The sequence below is a fragment of the Genypterus blacodes genome, unplaced genomic scaffold, assembly GCF_046128005.1.
Source record: "Genypterus blacodes isolate CSIRO-AG114 ecotype Tasmania unplaced genomic scaffold, CSIRO-AGI_Gbla_v1 ptg000137l_1, whole genome shotgun sequence".
NCBI classification, from domain to species: Eukaryota; Metazoa; Chordata; class Actinopteri; order Ophidiiformes; family Ophidiidae; genus Genypterus; species Genypterus blacodes.
The window spans coordinates 699,512-722,890 of NW_027466939.1; the positions used below are offsets into that span (position 1 = coordinate 699,512).

The window sequence follows — 23,379 nt, forward strand, 5'->3', positions numbered from 1 at the left end:
TAGAACTGATCATGTCATAATCAAATGTGTTCTGCTCTAATATGAATTATAAAATGTTTCCTTATCTTATCTTTATGATGACAACTTAGATGTGGATTGGGCTACTTAATCCATTTACTTTTTGAAATTGTCAATTGACCTATCAATTATTTTGCCAATAAGATCCCCCCCCTCCCCCAAAATGGTGCTAAACGGCCATCATAGGTGTCTGAGGCTAAAGTCATAGTGATGTCTGAAGATTTCTTATTTTTCATTACAACAGTTTAACATGATGAAATTATCTGTTAATAATAAAAGGCTGCAGTGAATAATCATTTATTAAATGGTTCTCAATTCATTTTCTGTCAGTTGACTAATCGATTATTTGATAAAAGAGATCTTGCAGCTGTGCAAACTGAGTGAAAACACTGCCCGTTTTTATCAAAAAGTTTAGCTCCTTTGACATGACACGTTCAGACGCTCCAGCTATTTTAGGGGAAACAACTGAAGTCATAATGGGTCTAGTATAAATGTTTCCTCACAAATTTTCCATAATCTGTGTCCCGCATGCCACATTCATTATCTAAGCAGTTTGAACCCCTGCCTCTTCCAGGTAACCACGTTGCTGTGGTAACTCCCTGGTAAGATGTCTAATCGGAGTGGACAGGAAGATCCGGAGCGGTACCTGTTTGTGGACCGGGCCGTGGTTTATAACCCGGCCTCGCAGGCTGACTGGACGGCCAAGAAGCTGGTGTGGATCCCCTCAGAGCGTCATGGCTTCGAGGCAGCCGGCGTGCGTGAGGAGCGCGGTGAGGAGGTGGTGCTGGAGCTGGCAGAGAACGGTAAGAAGGTGGTGATCAACAAGGACGACATCCAGAAGATGAACCCGCCCAAGTTCAGCAAGGTGGAGGACATGGCGGAGCTCACCTGCCTGAACGAGGCGTCTGTGCTGCACAACCTGAAGGATCGCTACTACTCTGGACTCATATACGTGAGTGTGTTAGGCTCTATTGTCTTTCTAATGCTTGATAGATGGGGGAGATGGACTTAAAATACTCACAGAAACCCATTACATTACATTACAGTTATTTTGGCAGACGCTTTTATCCAAAGCGACTTACATTACATTACCACCCTTCGCAGAGGGGGGAGCAATTGAGGGTTCGGTGTCTTGCTCAGGGGCATCTCGGCAGGGGCTCGAACCAACCACCCTCCAGTTCCCAAGCGGAAGCTCTACCCACTGGGCTACTGCCTCCCTAGTGGAATACTGTCAATGATAGTCTAATTTCAACAAAGCCTCAGTTTGTTCCCCAATTGTTCAACCTTACACCACTGCACAGACGGAACAGGACAGGAAGTGGGCGGAAAAGTGATTGGTGGTCATTGTAGCCTTTTAACCTAGCATCCATTCCTTCTGCCCTGTTGTGCTGAAAGTGATATCTGAGACTTATCAATCTGTGTCTGGGGGCAGTTGAGCTCTTTGCTGTTCTGAATGAATGCTGACCACACACACAAACACACACACACACAGTATGACTGACAGATCTCTCTAAACTTTTAACCATTGCCAGACTTTGCCCCTCTCCCCCGGTGCCTCTGGGTTACAGATTGTTACCCCCCCCCCCCTGGGCTTCTGTCCTCCTCTGCTCACAGACCTCTTCCATAAACACTGCAGGCTTCAATGTGTTTGTCCTTCTCACTGCACCTACTGGTGGGCCCTGTTTGATCTTTAGATGGCTTGAATGATGAGGAGCATCAGCCTCTATGGGGATTCACCCTGAGTAACATATAGGGTAACATGGCAGAGCTTCACCTTGTGTGTTGACCTCATATTCACCAGGCCATATGCAGGCTATTAGGAGGAGAAGGCTGTTTACATATACATTACTTTCCCTCCACACAAACATTTGGAGGTCATTCTTTTAAAGTTTGTCATGGTGTGCTGTAACCTAAATAACACGACAGTCAGACATCAGTATTTTGGAAAGCTGCAGCACAACGGCGCATTCCAGCAAATATTTATTTCTATTGTTTAAATCTCAAAGTCACATAATTTTTAGGCCAAAGTAGAGAGAAACCAATACTTTTTAAAGTTTATATGTATTCATTTGGCCTCAGTCTTGTGCTCGGCGTCACAGCTGCCCAGATGATCCCATTCTACTACAGATGGAGCCTCTCACCAAAGTTCTAGCTGTGATCTTGACCCATTTAGTGACATGTTTTCCAGGAATAGAATGTAGGTTGGTTAGCATCTGAGTGACTCTGGTGCAGCGGCTGTGAAGGGAATTGGTGCACTTTTGATCAATCCTCCTTAAAAGACCATTCACTGTCAGCTGGAGTGTGTTGCCTTTTTTCTTCACGCAATGGGTGTACATGCGTTGTGTGTTTAAATTAAAAGGTCTGGCCATCCGTCGTCCGATCCATCCATCAACACAGTCTGTGTACTGGTCCAGTCAGTCCAGAAGTGGAGAGAGAGAAGTGACTGATATGGTTCATCAACTCTCTTCATCATCAATCTCTATCTTTTTATGATTCCAAATTGGCTGTGGCGCTTGTAAAATTGCCCCTTGGTCAAAAGAAATGGGAAACATGTGTGTTCCTGTGGTCTAACCTCTGCCCAGTGTGTGTGACCTGCCCCCTGCAGCTCGGCTACATCTACTCCAGACATGTTATGATGCCCCCGGGGCTGTGTTCTCAGTTGAGGTGGCTGGGAGGCCTCATGTCTGAATATAACTTACTGTGGCCGTCACACACAGCTTGCCAGAAGTTGAGGCCCCAGTGTGGTCAGAACACACATATTTATTTTGTAAACCTTTATCCTTTTCAGAGCTGTCACAATTGACTACTCATTTTGAAAGCATAATCAATTAAGTGCATGTAATTGATTATTGGGCAATGTGACACCACAGTCCAGCCAAGTTGGCGGTGGTAATGAGCAATGAAGGTTGCCAACCAGTAATAACAAAGTAGAAGAAGATTTCGAAATATGCTGGAACGTTAAAGCATGAAAAGGCCAGAAGCATCGGTTGTTTGGGAACATTTCACATCAGCAAATGATCTTGTAATTGTGTGTTGACACTGAAAAGGAGCTTGAATTTTAAGAGGTTGGGGAAGAGAACGACAACCTACATGGAAGTTGTTTAGCAGAACAGGATCAGTATTCAGGTGGCAGCACGCTGTTAGCTAATGTGTTCGTATGGATGGTACCTATATATCAAATGCCTTCACATTCACACTGATGCAAGGCTCCAACCTACCACATCGGGAGTAGTTAGGTTTGCAGTGCTTGCTTGCTTTACAACAACACACTTGAAACAGAGGAGCCTTGAACCGAACCAGGAACTTTCCAATCCTTAGACGACTCTGAACCTGCTGAGCAATTTGAGTCAATGGGACACACTAGACTCATAACACTCACAGTCAATATCTGGCGATGTTGTGAGCATCGCCCATTCCCCTCTCCTGCCTCTACGAGGTGACCATAGTAACCTTTTGTGGTAAGCCTACATGTGATTCATCGGCCCTATGTTGGCTCTCAGTGGCCACTCACCCATCTGACGGCTCTGTCTGTGTGAAGTCGGTCACTCTGTTGAGTTAACTCATTCATTTGAAACAGCTTTCTGTCTGTGTGTGAGTCACAGGCCAGCTGCAGCGCTCCACACTGGGCTTTGCTGCACTGGCCGGGCTACAAGCAGGCCTTTGTGTCATTAGATAAGCCTCAGCTGTCAAAAAGCCTCAGCATTCTTTCAAGGCAGAAAGACTCAGCCTGTTGTCTATTTGTCTCCTGCCGCCCACTTCAGCTCTGCTGCCGCTCGGTGTCCTTCCTTTTTTTTCATCAGCTCTACTCCCTTTCTCACACTTTCTTCCCTTCTCTCACTTCTCTCCTTCATCCTCACCCCTAGTTCCCCGACATTAATGAGTTTCCAAGCAGTTGTGGGTTGGTTTTATTGTGATCTGATATTTGTCTGCTGCAGTGATATCTCAAACACTGTTTATTGGATTAGAATCAAATTTGTCAGATTGGTTGTGTAAGGGGCGGGACCTTTGCTTTCACCTCAATGTAAATCGCTGCAGAATGAACTGAGGTCACATATTATGGAAATGGCATCAAGTTCAGATATGCATAGTATTTGACGTTTGCTTCACAGAGAGGGAGAGTCTATTGTAATGGCTCCTGTGTGTGTGTGTGTGTGTGTGTGTGTGTGTGTGTGTGTACGTGTGTACGTGTGTGTACGTGTGTGTATACGCATAACTCAGAAACTGCTTATCAGATTGGCTTGAAATTTTAACACTAGAAGAGAAATGTCTGTAGTTCAGTCCCTCTCTGAGATGATCTGGATCTGGACCTGGATTTGCATCTGCACTCCAGAAACAAAAAGCGTTTCTGCAATTCTGCCTTTTGTCTATATTTGTACATATGTTTCTATTATTATTGCAGTTTTGAAAATAGTTTTGAAAAGCTGCATGTTACAAAACACCTTGTCCCACAGTTTCCATAGCAACCTCTAATTGCTTTTATTCACTTTGGGATTTAGTGGGATTTGAATTCCTGATATCTGGTTCACAAAACCTGCAACACAAATCTGAGGGAGACATTGTGTAAGAAGTGCAGCACTTAGAGTGTAACGAAGGGGTTAAATCAATGTGTATCTTTCTGTTAGATGATAGATTTGACTTTATTTGGATTGTCATACAGCCATACTCAGCATGCTTGGTTGGACTCTCAATGACAAAACGTGTTTGACTAAAGGAATGTTGTGTGCATGATGTTTCTCATTAGTTGGGACTTACCAAGCTGCAGATGTGCAGTGTGTGTCACAGTCTGAATCAGCAGGATTAAAGGGAGAGCAGTCACATAATGCATTTATGAGAGCAACTATGACAAGCACAGGTGCAACTAAGTTAAATGAATTGTGGCTGCATTCCATTTAGTTGCTCCAGCTCCCATGCAGTCATCAATAGTATGAGTTATACTATTTTTTACGACACAGCCATTTTCCACCAGTATGCCTTCAAACTATATTTAACATTTAATTGAAGAAATAAAGAACTGATGATTTGTTTTGATGCTGCAGGGTTCAGCAGCGGTGAACTCCTCCTCATTCTTATCCCTGCAGAGAAGACAAACATATTAAGTGAGGGAGTTTGCAGCACTTTCCAATGTTTCAATATAATAAATTTGGCCTCTCTGAGATCTGAAATGCCTTGTTGCCATGGCGATATGAATTGCATTCTGTTTGCTTTGACTGTGGCTGTCATTGAGACAAACACAGACATGAAACCTCCGCTCTCCCATAGTGTGTTGTATTGAATAGAATGTTGTTGCTCTGCTGTAAATAGTTGAGGTAGAAAGTGTTCTGCTGTCAGGGAGACTCAGCACTCTGTGTATTGATTATATTTCAGAGCCTAGACTGAAGTATTCATTAGGTTTGTTGTGGGATCAGCAGAGCAGAGTGCTGTCGGGCGTGATCAAGGACTCTCACACACACAGATCAATGACACCCAGGCCGTCTCTGCCCCCCGGAGCGCCCCACCTACCCCGGGCACCGGAGAACACCTTATCCATGTGCGCAGGCTGCCTGACTGATCAGAGGCAGCAGATGGGGTCGGCTGTTGTGTCTGCTGTTGCCCGTGTGTGTTGCTCAGCTGTTACTAGGCCACGGCATCCCCTCCCCTGGATCTGATTTCACAGTGGAAACATCACCTTCTCTTTCCTGGACAGGGCCAGGCGTGGTGCTTTGGCAGGCGGTGTTGAGTTCGGTCTCTAGGCACACGTTTAGTGAAGCTCCCTTTATGCTGAATCAAGCAGCAGTGCAGAGACAGGTGTGCAAGAGTGAGACAGTAAACATAACAGGCTTTTATGCAAATGTTTTTATGTGTTTTAAGTATCAAAGAGGGGGTTCAACCCGGGATCCCTAACTCTGTCCAAAGCTGAGCAGCAGAGACAGACATCAGATCAGAGATTTCTGCTCTGATAGCGAGGTGCATATTCTTTGTTTAATAGAATAGAATCTGAAATCTTAACCTGGAGCATTGTGCAGCGATCTGTTTAGCTTTGTACGCTCACACACACTCATTCCATCTGCCCCAAGAGGTGACGCGGCAAATTGCAGTTGTCGCTTGAATCATTAAAGATAGAAGCTGTCCACGCACATTCTGCCCTCGCTGCCAGGGGAGTGGGCGAGCGAGGGTGGTTATCATCAGGAATCTCTCTCTCTGCAGCCTCACCAGCTGCTTCAGTGCCGCACGTCAACAGAGCCAGAGGGATCAGAACAGACCCCCGACTATGGCAGCATCAGTTTTCACATAAAGGGGGAATCAATTTTTCATTAGCTTCGAAAAGGAGAGTGGAGTGTCAGTGTTACAGAACTGTCTCTCTCTTTTTCTCTCTCCCTCTCCCTCTCCCTCTCTCTCCCTCCCACTCTCACACAACTCTTCCTGGTCAGGTAGAGAGCTGAGAGCACGGTGAAGTGTTTGTGATGCCTCTGCTGGATTAGGCCTCGGGGAGCCTTGTCAGCTGGATCTCTGACCCACTCTTTATTTCTGTACGCTTTCCTCCTACATGCTCCTCCTGCGCAGCATATCGGCCCGCTGACTGAAGACCCCAGCCGGGCGGTTACATAACAGCCTACAGTATTCTGTCTGCTCTCTCTGGGGCCACTACATTGACCCACGGCTGCTGAGTCACTCATCACGGTGCCCCACTCTGCTCCCAGTGCATTTCTGACATAGATTTAGTCTTGAAGGGCAACAGAAGGCCAGAGGAGTTTGATACAGGAGTGACATTACAGGGTCATTATTTACAGTAAAGGATTTCTCTGTTTGTCTCTTAGGTTATTCAGATCTTACATCTTCCAAACCAGTCAAAGGAGCCAACCCTCACCTCCCCATTATAGTGTCAGAATGGTGACTTGCACATACAATACTTTACCTGCTCACCCACCTCGCCAACTGCCATCTTCCTCCAAACTCACTCTAATGGACCCCTGCCAAACTGAAGGAAGAGCAGCAGGGTTTAAAAATGATTATTTTCACGGCTCGTTGCTCCTCGTTTTGTTTTTCCTACACGTGACAGTTTGTAGTTTTGGAATGCGAGCGTCCCTGCAGAATTCTGTCCGGGCTTTGTGAGTGTCTGCAGGGTGCAGGATGGAGACAGAACAAACAAACACGTCTGTCTGTCTGTGACCTTGTAAGCCAGCAGGGAGCCAGCTGCTTCTCATCCCTCGGGCCTCCTGCCAGACCGGCCTGGTAGCTTCTCTACATCCGTCAAGTATTCGTGTGATCTTGTCCTGATAGATGTTTGGTAATGATTTGTCTATCAGTGGCCATTTTCTCTGTGTGTTGTATTGCCCTCTGACTCTTGTACTTCGGCTGCAGTTAATGATTGTTCTCCTGATCTGTCTTCTTTATACTCGCTTCTTAGCTCTTTTAAATGGAGGAAGTTGAGCTACTTTGTATGCAAACCCATCCAGCATGAAGTTTCAGCTTGATCCATGCTTTAGGTTGTGTGGTAGATAAGGTTGGGCATTTGTCCCAGTCTGTGTCAGCCTAACATGCCGGTGATGAAAGTCACAGTCCCGGTAAGCAGTGATCGGCCCTTCCTCTGTCGTCTATAGGAGGAATGCAAAGCCCCTATAGCATCTGTAGAATGAGAGAGAGCCACTGCCCCACCAGGGCCTCTCGCTCATTCCTGGCAGCCTGCAGCCTGGTGGATTCAGCCCACCGCCTAGCTGAGGAGTGCTCATGCCACTCTCACACTCTGGGGAGAGGTCTTAAGGCTAATTACACAGCCAAATGTAACACCACAAGTCAGAATGCAGGCTAAATGTTAGCTGCGCTGGCGGTTTGATGCCACAGGATTCTTTGTAACGCTGTTATTGTGTTTGAGTTGATGGCTTTATTTGGGACTCTCTGGGTTTCTTTCAGCTTCAGAGGAGGAAAGAGTCTGTTCAGTGTCGCTTTAGTCATTTTGCTCTCAACTCTGCCTATCAGTCTGCCCTTGATCAATCATGCCTCTATGATGATGTAAGCTCCTACTGCGCTGACACAAGGCAGGCCAGAAGATAGGAAGAGATGGAAAAACACTCATTTATCTCCTCTAGCAGTGAAAGATAAGGATGTTTCCATGTTCTGTGTGGATCAATACAGGCTCGTGAGTGTAATGTTATTGTTTGATCCCTTGTCATTAGTTCTAGTGGGTTCTGATGAATAAATCCCTTTTCCTCTTTGCCTCTTCTGTTATTTCCCATTGTTGATCTGATGTGTATCTCTTACTTGCAGACATACTCTGGCCTGTTCTGTGTGGTCATCAACCCTTACAAGAACCTGCCCATCTATTCAGAGAACATCATCGAGATGTACAGAGGGAAGAAGAGGCACGAGATGCCTCCACACATCTACGCCATCTCTGAGGCAGCGTACCGCTGCATGCTTCAAGGTATGACACAGACTCGATCTGTAAAAATGACCTTTTAGCTTTGTTTTCGTCTGGACTCTTGTTTTTCCTTGAGAATCTGATGAAAACATAACGTGTCATCGTTCTTTCCGGTGTGGAGTTTGTTTTTCAGAATGGTCATTTTATAATAAAGGTGAATTGTTTTTATTTCCAGTGGGAGGGAACTTTGGCACCATGGATTAGTTTCTACAGGATGTTTTTGTTTTCAGAGTGCAAAACAACAACAGGGATTTTCTTATTGAGGCGGATTGTTCCCTGTAAGTGTCTTTGTGTCTCGCTCTCTCCTGCCAGGGAGTTTAGCTCACTTGCAGGCAATGTGGGGTTTTGCTGCATAGTCAAGAGGATTAGTGTGTGAAGAAAGTGTGCAAAGTGTGTAAAAGGTCACAAGGTCAGAGAGGATGTGACATCGTTGATTATGTGTGAGAAGCAGTCCTGCCTTAGTCGCTTATGGAGGAGTTAGAGTTAGATGAAGAATGGTGACAGGAAGGTTTTCCAGTTGTGTCAGCAGTCTGTGGTTCTTGCAAAATTGCTGGCATAGGAGACTTCAACGCTCCGCTCAGCTCCTTTAACACGGCTAAGGATTTAGTATTTCATGTTTTCTGATTAACAATGAGCTTTTCTCATTATTATTGGCCAGTGTTTTGCTATGCTCATGTGAGTTTGGCTCCACCTGACATTTGATATTTGAGTTTAAATGTTCAGATTTGTCGTTTAAAGCAAAGTGAATGCTAAGGTTCTCTTCCAGTATGATTCATGCTCACCTAACAAGTATTAACACGACCATTCTTACCAGCCTACATGTTTTTAACGATGTTCCTGCTGAGATCAGAGTGGCGTGCTGTCAGTGATGACGCTGAGCTCTCTAAGCTCTTGATAGCGTGGTTGAGGAGAAGCTTGAGTGCTGGAGCCGATACTGTGATGGAGGGATTTAGAGAGGGAGAGATGGAGGGGAGGGGGAAAGGGACGCACATGAACACACAAACAAGTCTGCCTGTAGCAATTAACTGGCCCTGCTGAAGTGATCCTGTAGAGTTGTGTTGGCACTCAGGCAGTATTGATTACAGCATATAGGGACCCATCAGAAACACCACAGTGACCCTGAAGAGACTGGAACAAGAATCTTTAATCTGTCACTCAGTGTGTTTACATTAAGGACACTGGAACGCTATTAGATTGGAATTGATTGTGTGTATGATGAATGAGACGGTCCTTTCCCATGGAAGCTCTGTGATGGTCGGTTAAGTGCTGCTGCTCGTGTTTCTCTTGTCTTTAAATCTGATTTGTGACGACGTACTTCAGCCTGAAACCGCATCCGTATTGTCACTGGTTCTGTGGTCGACCTCTACAGCTGCAGCTGTAAATCTACAAGGCTTGTGTGTGTGTGTGTGATGTGCTGCAGCCTCCCTGTCATTAAAAGCCTCCAGGCTTCTCTCTGGCCTCAGGTCAGGATCTCACACAGCTGGGACCTGGACCGGAGCCCTGGGCTGAACAGGAGTGCGGTGAAGACGTCAGAGGACTTTGTTTGCCAAAAGTTAATGACAGGATAGATTTTTATAATTGTCTCTATTTTAATCCCTCTGGAACATGATAGCAATGATCCGGCACTGGAATCAAATCTTTTCTGCTCAGTTGTTTTTTTTTCACTTTTTTACTAACTCTAGTGTGTGTGTGTGTCCCATTTCTTACACTCCCCATATGTCCCATTCTATAAATACAGCTTTATTCAGAACCACAAACACACACACACACACACACAAGCACTCACACACACAAACCTAAAACCACCGCCAACTCTCTCAAGCTTTGCCTTGATATGGGGTGACTCTGCTGTGGCACTGTTCCTGCCCCCCCTTTTTGTGTGTGCGTGTGTGTGTGAGGGGGGGGGGGGGTCAGGTTCAGGCAATGGAAAGAGGTCATCATTGTCCCAGCTCTCCATGTCGTGCTCATATAAATTCTCCAGGCTGAGTCATGGTGAAGTTGTGGCAGCCTGTCACCCGCTGCCCAGCTCCTATAAGCAGGGGTGCATCACTATGGTTACCCATCTGAATATCTGATGCATGTGACCAAAATAACCTTCTGCTTGGATGTCAAACAGAGGGGTCAGTTCAGCGAATGATATTGACTCAGTGTCCTCCTCCTGTCCCATTCAGGAGGAGAACGTCTTCCTCTTCCTACATTCCAAAGCCTTCATAGACGGTTTAGAATCTCCTAATGTTTGATAATTGCTCTCTTTCTTCTTTAAGAAACGCAAACAGCTGGGCTCCCTCGTGTCCACTCTGTCCCCTCTTTCACCGTCGTTTGTTCGCGCCTCTTCTTTGTCTGTTTCAAGCAGAATGTTCTGTCTTGGAAGAAGTTGAAGAGGAAATCTTCCCACATCCTTAAAGGATCCTTTGGTCTCTGTTCACTTAACATCAAAAATACAACCACAGCCCTGCTGGCAGCTTTGTGATGACTCCTTTTGGTGTTTAGTTCCTTCCCTTTTCTCCATTGAGAAGGAAACATAGGAGGACAAGTGTGTGAAATGGCCGTCTCCCCATCGGTCCACCGTGTCAGGATATACTGTATGTGGGCAGGGTTGCCATGGTTAAGGTCTCGTTACCGTTGTGCCCCATTTTCTCTTCTTTGCATCCAGTCAGTTTCTGGCAGAGTTCCATCAGTGTGTGTGTGTGTGTGTGTGTGTGTGTGTGTGTGTGTGTGGTAGTTTTCATTCTTTTTCTCTCACCTTACCTCATTGACAGTAGCTGCCTGTTTCTGGCTCATGCCTCTGTTTCTCAGTGTTGTCTACAGTGTGAACTTCAGGCCTGTCACTGTCATGATCCAACAGCAGTGTGAGCAGCAATCCAGCTGTCACTGGGAACAACAGCGCCTCAACATGGCCTGATATTCCTTTGGTCTTTGTTTTCCATCAATCAGTACCTTTACCGCCTACATTACACTGAATAGACCCAGATCAGTCAGTCACAGTGTGTAAGACGGTGTGGGTTATGACCAGAACCAAGAGCCACACTTGGACTTGTTGCTATGCGATGCATGTGCCATGGTTACCACAACTGCACAATAGTGTAACATGATTGGTTGTGGGCTGCATATTTTCAGATTATAATAGTATAATTTTTACGATTGAAAATTGTCTTTGCTCCCACTGTGACTCTCAAACTTCCTCCTCTTGAGTCTTTGCCAGTAAACAAGCAGACTCAGAGCTGTAGTAGGTGTGTGTTGTTATGTGCTTGCAGCTCTGTATTCAACAGCAATCTGACAACATGACAGATATCCCCTATAGATACAACTACTAATGGCAGCCTGAGAGTAAAGGAGAGAAGGTTTGAAGGGAAAGATGAGAGGAAGACTGACAAAGATGAGGGGAATAAGTTTAGACGACAGCAACGGGGCAGAAGGGACAGACTCATGGGGGAAGCCGAGCAGAGGCTAAAAAGGAAAGGCAGCGAGGGTGGCCGGCATTGTGCCTCACAATGGGGGCTTTGTGCAGTCTGGAGGGGACTGGGACCATGGTTGCTGTGTGTGTGTGTGTGTGTGTGTGTGTGTGTGTGTGTGTGTGTGTGTGTGTGTGTGTGTGTGTGTGTGTGTGTGTGTGTGTGTGTGGAGTGGGGGGGCCTGGAGCCACAGAGATCTTTGCTGGGAAATGAGACCTCACGGTGTGGTGGTGAGGGAGGGCACACCCAGGGCCTGAGTGACAAGACAGGTGCAGAGGGTCACTGGGAGTGAGCCTGTGAGTGTCTCTATGTGTGTGTGTGTGTGTGTGTGTGTGTGTGTGTGTGTGTGTGTGTGTGTGTGTGTGTGTGTGTTTCAAAACTCTTCTAGGTCTTCAAACGGACTGTCTGTTGAGGAGATGAGGTTTCGAGCAAATGGTGGAGCTTGTTAAAACAGTGGGCGCGCACACACACACACACACACACACACACGCACACATACACACGCGCATGCCCACACACAAACACACCCTCGCACAGGAATCCTTACTGACAGATACATCTTTAATGGTAAATAGTTCAAGACATATTTTGTTAGCAGGCTCATAGTTCTGATGTATGTCACACACACATACACACACAAGCGCGCACACACATTACATACATTTGGCACTCAGCACTCTTGGCTGCATGCTGACCTCTAGACTATGTGTGGGTGTGTGTGTGTGTGTGTGTGTGTGTGTGTGTGTGTGTGTGTGTGTGTGTGTGTGTGTGTGTGTGCTTGAGGAGCAGACAGTGGGATGAGTGTGTAGATGAGTGATTGAGGGGACAGCTCCTGTCATGTACTGTATGTCAGGTCCATCTGTCCTGGACAGTGTTGTCATTGGTGACACATAACACTGACAGATTGTGTTACCTGACAGACAGTGGAAACATTACAGGCCGAGGGGAGGAGCCAGGCTGTCTGCATCACACTGACCGCTGGCTGGATGCTCAGTGTCACACTGATTGAATGAATGAATGAATGAATGTTCTTCTGTAGAGTTAATGTAGTAATGTCATTAATGATTTAACACCTCAGTCTCTTAAGCTGTATTTACAAACTCTTTGACCCTTTACTCTCTTCAGATTTGCTGATTAGCACCATTTATTGTTTGTATCAGATCAGCCATCCCCCCCTCTTCTCCCCCGCCACCCTCCCCTTTGTGCGTCTGGATTCCTGTTGGGCTGCAGAGCTCAGTGATGCGATATTAGAGGTGCCAGCGTAAACACACCCAAACAGCCTCGTCCGTGTTGGATTATGGCCGGCCTAGCGATCACAAAGAGCCACTGTGGGCCGAGCAAAACCACCCGACGGCTGCCATCTGCAATCGATTACATCGCCAAATACTTTGTGCCATATCTCCCGCTCTGCTCACGCTCCCCTCTCATTGGCTCAGAGGCTACACCCAACAACAACAGGCTAATTTTACTCTCTATAGACTGTGTGTGTGTGTGTGTGTGTGTGTGTGTGATATAACAGTGTGAGTCCTGCTACTTTAATGTTGGTGCTTTGCTACCAGAGTTCCTCAACAAAGGGAGTTGATTTGATCCAGCTCCTCATCTGTAACATGCGTGCTCTCATCTTCTTGGTGCTGTGCAGTGAACACGTCTGCTGCTCTCACTGGTGCTCAGTCTAGTCTGCACTGTAGCACAGGGGAACATGACATCATATCCTGTGCAGTAGTAAGTTATTGCTCTGTGGGACTGTTGGGCCCCGCACACCAGAGGAGAGGCAGTTTGTTTCTTCGAGCTTTGGTCTCAGGACGCGGTGCTGAAAGTCTCATTTGGATCCTCCGGCTGGAAGTGTTGTGTTTGTATTTGTCAGTGTTTGTAAATCACTCTGATGAACTTATGCATTATTAAAAGATTGGCATTCGTCGTGATGGTTTTAATGGCTTCAGTGTACAGATTTGGAGCAGAGAAGTTTAATGAGACACAATTAGGACTCGAGTTTGTTTGTGTGTTTGTTTAGTACTGCTGATACTTTGGCAGTGAACCAAAATGAGCGCTATGGCTCTCCAAAGCCATGTCTCGCTCCATGTGGTCTCTCTGTGTGTGTGTGTGTGTGTGTGTGTGTGTGTGTTTTTCTTCTGGGGCTCCATATTGTAAGCGTACATTCTTACGACTTCACATATGATTGAGAATGCCTGCTGCTGCCTCTGAATTACCTCAGTTTCCAATTCCCTGGGCCCGCTCCCTGACCCGGGTCTGGAAAGTTGAGTCTGGTTCGCGATGCTGTGCTGCTGTGTAGCGGTCGTTCATCTTCAGTGCAACAGACATGAGTTATAGTTCATACAGCGGAATAGACACATTATGTACATCAAAGAGTCTCTTGATTACCCCAAGAATGTTTACTAGACGGGCCCAGCACCTCTGCATGAGAAACATGTGGGACCTTGTTCTACCCCCTCTCTCTCTCTCTCTCTCTCTCTCTCTCTCTCTCTCTCTCTCTCTCTCTCTCTCTCTCTCTCTCTCTCTCTCTCTCTCTCTCTCTCTCTCTCTCTCCTCTCTCAGACTTTTCTCATTTCAGCCCTGCAACCTAAGCATTTGAAATATGTGCGTTGTGGGACTTGAGAGAGGAAAGACTCAGAGTCCGTAGAGAGCGGCTCAGACAGCATAACACGAGGCTAACAAACCAAACAGAAAGGACACAGAGCTCAGAGACTGACCTCAACACACCAAAGGCTCTCACCCTCTACATGTGTGATCCTGCCCTTTAACCTTTTAATGGCTGTTGTTTAACCTGTTCACTTGCTCTTAGCCAACAAGTACAATTGAAAAAACAACATAAGATCAAGGTTTGGAGGAATGTATTAATGCTGGTCATTATAATAAGTATATCTATAAGTATTCTATAATCATTCTAATAATACATTTGAAAGTTAACCCTAACCCTAACCCATTTGTTTCTTTGATAACACTGATCTGACTGAGAGGAAGCCTCTCTAAGTGCGACCGATGAAAATAACTTCCTCTACTTGTGTGTGAGTGTGTGTGAGGGCGTCGGATCTCTCTCTACTCTCACACACACTCTCCCAGGTGGTCCCATCCCTCCGGTGTCCTCACACACTGCTGTCACTTCCGAGGGAGCGGGCGACATTCACACGCTAATAATGACAATCTATTCCCGTCTGTGATCTCAGCTGCAAACTGTGGCGTCCATCCTGAAACTGAAGCAGAAGCACTGAAACACTGGACAGCCACGGGTGACACTACATTATTTATAGCTGCAGAGATCCCACTTTCCTGCTTCTTGACTCAAATATTCCACTCATACCTTTCTCTCTCTCTCTCTTGCTGCTATCTGTCTTCCTCCTCTCTTGGTCGTCCTGTGTCTTCCCTTCCCTCTGTGTCTGGCCCGACACATTGCTGTACAGGGGGACGTCCTGTGACTTTCACTTCAGGCCGGTTTCCAGTCATTCATTCATCACACACTGATGCTACACTGATCTGATAGTAGATATTAGGACTGAGGTATCTCACCAAACTGGCAATAGTGAGAATGTAAACTGATTATTACAACTCTAATAATAATCATGATATGACTTGACAGGTTGACAGATCTTAGAGTTACAGCTCATCTTCATCATCACCATCATGTTAAATCTTTAATGACGATGCCAGTGTGGCTCCTTGTCACGCTGACATTCCACAGGTCGACGCCCCTGCCCCTCATTTCCCCCTCACTGTTAAACCAAAACCTCAGCCTGCTGGAAACAACGCCTGCTCCACACCCAGAGGCCCCTCTATCGCTGGGGAGGGAAACCAGTGGCACCCAAATTCCAACACACAAACACACACACACACACACTCACACACACACATACATACAGTTTGGTACACACAAATGGCCAGTCAGCTCTGTGGGAGCGCCTGTCCCTCTGTCTGTGGGCTCATGAATGCCTCCTGGCAGCTGCTCAGACGGCTCTGCACTGAATATTACAGTTTACTCACTCAGACGCTACAAATGATGTCATGTATAGAAACTTACAAGGCAGTAAGTCATAAGTGATCTATTAGCTCCATTATCTACAGCTGTAACTGTTGCTGCTGCTTGTGTTTAAGCTTTTGTCAGGGCAATTCTTCTCCATTAGCTGTGGACATTTAACAATTTGGTGCAAAGGACCACAGATGGTTTGTTATGATCAAACTAGAAGCCCATAACTTCATTGTTAGGACTCAGGGATGTGATGTGTTTGTCCTGTTCTCTCCTCATGTTTCTTACATTTCTCCTCAACCGTCATGTCTTATTGTTTAATCAGCGTACAAGTTTACCACTGGACCTTTGCCCTCCCATCCACACTATAGCTCTCCTCTCCAGCCTTTATCTTCCTCCCTCCACTTCAGTGTTTATTAAGTGTCTTTATCATTATTGTTTCGGAAGCTTCAGAAGTGACAGTTAAACGACGCAGGTCCCCCCGAAAACCAGAGCACCTCCCAGATCACACTGCCCGGTTGTCGCTTCCCCTGTCTGGGAATGTGCATGAGCCCTCTCGCTCTCTCACCCACTCACACTCACACACACACACACACACAGACACACACATGCACACACTCTGCTTTGTTCCTGTAGTTTTGAGTACCTCTGGTTTGGATCCTGCCTTCGCTCTAATCCTTTATGAGCAAACACTGTTTTAATATTAACTTGCACTGGTATAATCACCGTGTGTGTGTGTGTGTGTTGGCGTAAGTAAGCCTGATCACATACAACAGTAGTTTATGAGGGAGCAGTTTGCTGGCGATCTCTCAGGAGTTCTGATGCGTGCAAGCCGGTTGCCATAGCGCCGGAAATTTCACTGCGTTTGCTCACGTTTTACGACTTCTTTTATGAAGCAAATTGTGAGGGCTCGACTAGCAGGGTGGAAAAAATGTGTTACATCCAGTGGCGATGTGCTGAGGGCTGTAACAAGGGGGCCCCCCGAAAGGAAAAGTCATGTTTTCATTCAAGCCCACTGCCATTTTTCTATCTTTAAATTCCTGTTAGCAAGGTGGCTCACATGAACGATGTCCAGGTCTGCAGAGGAGGGGGAAGCTTCTTTATGTGTGTGTGTGTGTGTGTGTGTGTGAGATATGCAGTCTCATGTTACACTGAACATACAGTATGTAGAGTAGTAAGAAGAAAACATGTGTGTGTGATGACTGATGGAGAGCAGAGCGATGCACAAGGAGAGCCAACAGCTTCACTGCACCAAGATCAGTCAAGATCATAGCAAATAAATGGATGTTGGCTGCTCTGAACAGTGGAGGGAATGTGGAAAGTCTAAATGTGGGTGGTTGTGCTATAGGATCCCCAAAACTCTTCAGCCTGGAGCCCAAATCCATCTTGCTTCACCCAGGGGCTCCGGCTCATTAAAGCTGGAAAAACAGAAATCATTGTTCTTGTTATGAGGGGACTTCCCCCGACCTTGAAGGTAAACGATTGTAACTCATAGCGTAGAGGCCAACACCACTGTTTATGCCTCCAATAAACCAGAAATCACGTACAGCTTTTAACTGTTTTCCGAGGTGCACCGTGGGATTTTTGGGATTTTTTTCTTTCTGCTTTCCAGTCGGCCATTTGTTTGGCTTCATCTGAATAAGCGAGTGGTTGTAAGCACAGAGCTCTGAGAGGACAAACACACACTCATAGTCACCTTTTAATCACGATGGATGTAATGGCAGAGGTGAGAAGGTTGAACAGTTTTCAGCCCATCATCACACACACTTTATGCTTCTAACTGCCCGTACATGGAGCCAAGGTGTGGAAATGGGACGACAGAGCGTGTGTGTGTGTGTGTGAGCCTTCGGAGAGGGGACTGGGGGCTGTACAGGGTTAAATGAGGTCAATAATAGGGGGTTATGGTAATGATTGGGGCTTTTGTGGAGATGGAAGGGGAGGCGGGGGGCAATGGAATGTGAAGAATGAGGGTTTGTTTAATCCTCACAGAGGATAAATTATTAGTGGCAAAGGAACCTCTGGTGTGCAGGACAGTTTGGTTTCCCACCACAGGAGCCTGGAGTGAGGGTTGTGTGTGCGTGTGCGTGTGTGTGTGTGTGGCCATTATATGCTCGTTAGACAGGTAGACCTTGTTCTGGACCGGTCCGTACAGATGTATTTGACCTTTCAGTGAACTGTCTCAGAACCAAACCCAACAGATTCCAATGTGCATAATATATAAGTTTCACCCTTTTCTTTTCTTCTGTTTCCAGCTTTTGTTATCTTTCTTTGGCACTGCTTTGACAGTTTTTCCATCCCTATTGTGAGACATTGTGCCAATATAATGTTCAGGTTCTACACAGAAAGGGAAACAGCGAGAAGAGGAAGATTTAGTGAGGCAGTATTGAGGGAAGTACGCGGTCACTTTGACTGGTCTACCTACGCTCAGCCAGCATGGCATCCTGGGTAAATAAGCCCGGGCACTTAGTTGCTGTGGTGATAAAGGAAGCAGTAGCAGCCAAGAGGGCGGAGGTAGCAGCGTGGAGCAGATGGATGGATGTGCCCGCTCTCTCCCACTCAACCAGCACAGGTCACATTACATTAGACAGCTTTAAGAGATTGGTACAAAACAGATTCTCTGTGAAACAATGCGGCCGGATGACCTGAAAAAATGTTTCAAACAAAGGGAAATGTGCGTTTTTAGCGTTCTTTAAGATGACAAGAAGCCAAGCCGGTCCTCAACCATTTATCTGGTTTTTGGAGGCAAATCATGTGAATAAAGATTGGCTTTTGTTTGGGCTACAGGGACATTCTGGCTTCTTACTCTGACTGAAAGTGCTTCCAGTTCTGGCAGATGGAGTCAATAACATTGTGTCTGAGATGAAGAATGAAATCATAAAGGACTCAAAGGGCTCAGTGGCTCTGATATGGAGGATGAGACCTGAGGAAGAGGTTAGAATGAGACGGTATGAAGACGGCATCGCTAATAAGGAGGCCAGATTGATGTGTGAAGCCCATAGATTGAAGGGAGCCTAAAGCAATGGAGGTGTAAGTGTGTGTGTGTGTGTGTGTGTGTGTGTGTGTGTGTGTGTCTGACCCTTGTGTTTACTTGTACGACCATTGTGACACTCCTGTGCTATTCCGTTCCCGTCAACCACAAATCACCGATGACCACATCTCTCCTCACCTTACAAGGACATAGGGCAGAAAAAAACAACTCTGCCATTTCAGGTCGGTGACCAAACCACCGAGCTGCAGCTGAGGTCACCTTATCTCACACACATTTATTTATCCTTACAGCCTCAGGTCTCAGCCTCATGTCCAGCATCTGAGTCATTCAGCAATGATGGCTCTGTGCCATTTAGTTGTGCCAGTAAGCCAGCAAGCACTATACCAGGACTATGAATGGAATGCAGCCTTTGTGCACTGTATGTCATTATGTGTCAGAATGTAGCAGAGTCCAGTTTGTTGCTTGAACCCTCTGATGGTCGGTCATGTGGCTGTAACTTCATGAGGGAAGGCCCGACATGGAGGCTTAAAACATGGCATTCTGTGTTTAGTCATAACCTCCACCCGAGTGTGTGTGTGTGTGGCTTTCCTAAACACGTCAGGTCACACAGATCGAATCTCCCTCGTGTATGAAATGTGCTTTATAAATAAAGTTGCCTTGCCTCAGAGGGTTTAGAGGTACAAGGTCTTATGAGAATCAACATTAGACAGATCTGATAAGCATCATGTTCACATAAACGCAGTCACAACAGACACACACACACACACACACACACACACACACAGAGAGACCACATAGAGCGAGACATGGCTTTGGAAGGCCGTAACGCTCATTTTGGTGCAAAGACAGAGGAAGACTAATCAAACTTTGACCCACGTTCGGTTGGCTGCAGAGGTGATAGGGTCAGTGTGAGCGGCTCATTCCTCATTCCTCATTCCTACCCTAAGATTAACTCTTTAATGTTTCAGAGAGAAAGTAGTCTGCTCCACACACACACACACACACACACACACACACACACACACACACACACAGACTCATACATCTGTCACTAAGCCTTGACGTCCAAGGGTAGTTCACACTGTAGCGCTAGAACAAAAGGTCATTTCTCCAGTGAAAGATGACACCTTAAAGGCTGTCTGAAGCCCTGAGCTCCCTGTGAAAACCGACCCACGTGAACAAGGTGTGAGTTCACGGGTTACAAGGGACAAATCTGTCATCCTGCAAATGGAAACACCCACAGTTCAACTGGTCCACACAGCGTGAAGGCTAGGAGAGAGACTGTAGACACCTTAATGCTTCATTAAGCTGCAGTTGATCTGGCTGTACTGTAATGATGTTTTGGATGATATTATTCGATCCATACTTGAACTGGAAACTCTCGAAATCCTCGGCCAAGCCTCCGACAGCCACAGTGGAACATCTAACAATAGTTTCTGGTCCGGTTCCCTCGCTCATGCAGCATATAGTGTTGAGGATGATGCAGAACACATGTGAGACGGAGAGAGGGAGAAGTCGGGGTACAAGGTTACAATGGTGGTGTTTGTGAGCGCGCATGCATGCGGTGGCCCCATTCCCTTTCACTGTTATTGAGTTAAGGAATGTTGAGGTGTTCCTAAACACCGTCTTGCTCAGGAAATGAAACATCTCCTTACTTCCTGCCACAGGAATGTACGCGGCCATTGAAGACGGCACAGAGAGAGACGATAACAAACCTGACCTGTTGTCTCCTAGGCTTTCATTCCACAAGGGGGTGATGAAACCTGGTGTTAGACGGTGTCAGTCGGCTTAATGTGTGTTTTCTAGGAAGTTTCTACCTTAAGTCTGAGAGCAGAATCTGTTCCCACACACACACACACACCAGAGTGAGTGGTGACAGAGTGTGTCACCGGGACGACACCTCCTCCGCTCACCTTAGATGTTCTCAGCCCCCGGCCGTCTGTGGGAGTCAGACATGTCACCCCTCCACAAAACAGCAAGGTGATGTCATGCCTCATTCTTCAAATAGTACATAAGTGAGCCGTCGTGTATTATTAAGTCACGCCGGTGGGTTTCAGTCACGGTAAACAACTACATCACACAAGCTCCAGATCAGACGGCTGCTTTTTCCAGACGCACATGATGGAAAAAGTGACTTTAGTGAGCAGTTTGTGTCTCGGCAGCTGTAGTTGGATGAAGATAGTGAGTGAAGAGAAGCTTAAGGATGAGTGATAGTGTTACGATGGATGTGATGAAAGCAGGAATGTTGAGAGATCAGTGTTTGTTGAGTTTACTGTCGTCTTTTATAGAATAACTCCATTTGTGGTTGTTGGAGGCCAGGAGCTTGAAGTCTTCAGCAGTATTTTTTATTTACATCACACATTTGACTTACTCTCAGTTAGATTCTGATTCCTGGGGTCACTATCTGATTCAAAATGAATTCTGAAGTCAAAGCTGATAAATTAGAGTCTAATAGAAGTGTGTTTGTGCGTGTATACACACTGTGTGTAACTGAACACAATGCTGCTCTCTGGAATCTTCTTTGACTTGTTTTTCCATTCTTAACTGAAGGAAAGAAACAAGCACGCGCGCACACACACACACACACACACACACACACACACACACACACACACACACACACACACACACACACGCATATATTTCAGAGGCTCATTCCTTCCATGTGTGGTTCTGATTGTGTGTGTAATCTTATACCTGACCATGTAAATCCCAGCGTGTTGTCCTCTCTGAGTGTGAGAGTCTCTGGTGATATAGAAATAGAACACACTCTGATTGTGACAAAGTGAGGAATGGTCTGGAGTTTCTGTACAATTATAAACAGGTCGGCTCCCGCTGGGTTCTGGTCTTTGTAGTTCTGGAGTTCTGAGCTCGATGGAATTTTTACACATTTCCCATTACAATTTAAAAAACACAGAAATGTAGAAAGATGCTGACAGTGTTTTCCTTTTATTCCTCCACAGATCGAGAGGACCAATCAATCCTTTGCACGTAAGTACTTAAACTGTATTCCTCTCCTCTCCTCTCCTCTCCTTTAAGGTCACCTCTCTCTTTGGACGGACGGTCCTTCTGCTGATGAAGAAGTTAATGGGCTGGAAAATGAAACTGTCCTCAGATGAAAACTATATGGTTCCACCTCGACGTCTCTATTAAACACAGGCAGGGTCCCACTTTGTGTTCCTGACGTTTCCTCATGTCCTCACACAAAGCAGAGCTAAAACAAGTGGTTACCTGCAGTTATGGGGGATATATAGAGTTGTTAAAGCGCTTCATAAGGATTAAGCATCTCCACACTTCTTCTCTGAGGTATCCAGTTCCTCCCTCTCTTCTCCAGGGCCGTTTGCCAGCTCCCATCATGCCGCTGGAGTTGACTTGACTGGTCTCTACAGCAGCTTGACTCAGTCCTGAGGGAGTTATGTGTGCGGTTTGGTGCCCAGCCTTCATCGTCCACAGTGCAGAGTAATTAAGTGCCATGCTGGTTCAGTGTGGCGAGGGAGCACATTGTCATTAAAACGACTGAGACTCTTGCATAATCTGGTCTAAATTCTGAAAACTATACTCCGTCTGTTTGTGAAAGGGAGCTACTTCTCAAAAAGGAATTTTGGACACAGGCAGGAGTTTTGTCCAGGCAGAGTTGATTAGATTTTGGGGCAGATCTGTTTTCTGTTTCACTTTTTCATCGCCTCAATTTAGAGCATTAGTTGATACTTTTGCCTTTTCCTGAACCAATGTGTAGCTGAGGCTATGACCTGCTCTATGACCTGCTCTATGACCTGCTCTATGAACTGCTCTATGACCTGCTCTAGGACCTGGGTGGTGATGTGGCTTTTCTGCAGGTTCATACTCACATCGCTCTCTCGCGTTCAAACGTATCAGCTTGTTTAAAATGACAAAGCGTCACATGCTGTCAATCCTCTGGTGATTGATTGACAAGCAACAGCCAGTAGAATCTCTCACTCCAGAGTAGAGAATACTGTGATGAGTGGTCAAGCAGACAGTTCAGGTTTGGGGTCTCGACCCTTTGACTTCACATGTTCACACCTTGTCCAAAAGGAAAGAGAACACCATGTGAGAACCTCAGTGAGCTCTTTATGTCTTTGTGACTGTTTCATAGTGAGATTCCCTCACCCCTATGAAACTATGAAGACATCAGGCCGGGGCTGGGGCGAGCGGAGCTGACGTGACCTATATTGCCTCTTTGCTGCACTGCAGGACTCGCCCATCGGATGCTAAAGCAGCAATGTTCTACATGCAGCAGAGCTAATAGCCAGCTAGACTAAAGCCACTGGTATGTGGTCCAGCAGCAGTGTGTTTCTGGCTCCGGGGGTTTCTGGGCTCTGGGACTGAGGTGAAGGAGCTGCGGCCCTGCCTGAACACGGCTATCATTAGAGACGGCCCAAAAACAGAGCCTGGAAAATCTGGAGACCGGCCCATCAGACTGCACGACTCTCCAGCAAATAAGACCGACAGACGGACGGATGGATTTTGAAAACAAACAAGGATAGACTGCATCCATCTCTCTTTCTCTCTCTCTCTCTCTCTCTCTATC

The 23,379-nt window shown here is 46.2% G+C and overlaps 1 protein-coding gene across 2 annotated transcripts in view; it reads left to right on the top strand.

The window, feature by feature from the left end:
* Window positions 1-23,379, top strand: part of LOC143011648 (myosin-10-like) — a 44,673-nt gene that overhangs the window by 1,244 nt on the left and 20,050 nt on the right. For both annotated transcript variants that reach the window (XM_076164594.1, XM_076164595.1), the window contains exons 2-4: window positions 593-970; window positions 8,260-8,416; window positions 21,794-21,821. In XM_076164594.1, the coding sequence (XP_076020709.1) occupies window positions 626-970; window positions 8,260-8,416; window positions 21,794-21,821 (530 nt within the window). In that variant the 5' untranslated portion in view covers window positions 593-625. The remainder of the gene's footprint in view (window positions 1-592; window positions 971-8,259; window positions 8,417-21,793; window positions 21,822-23,379) is intronic.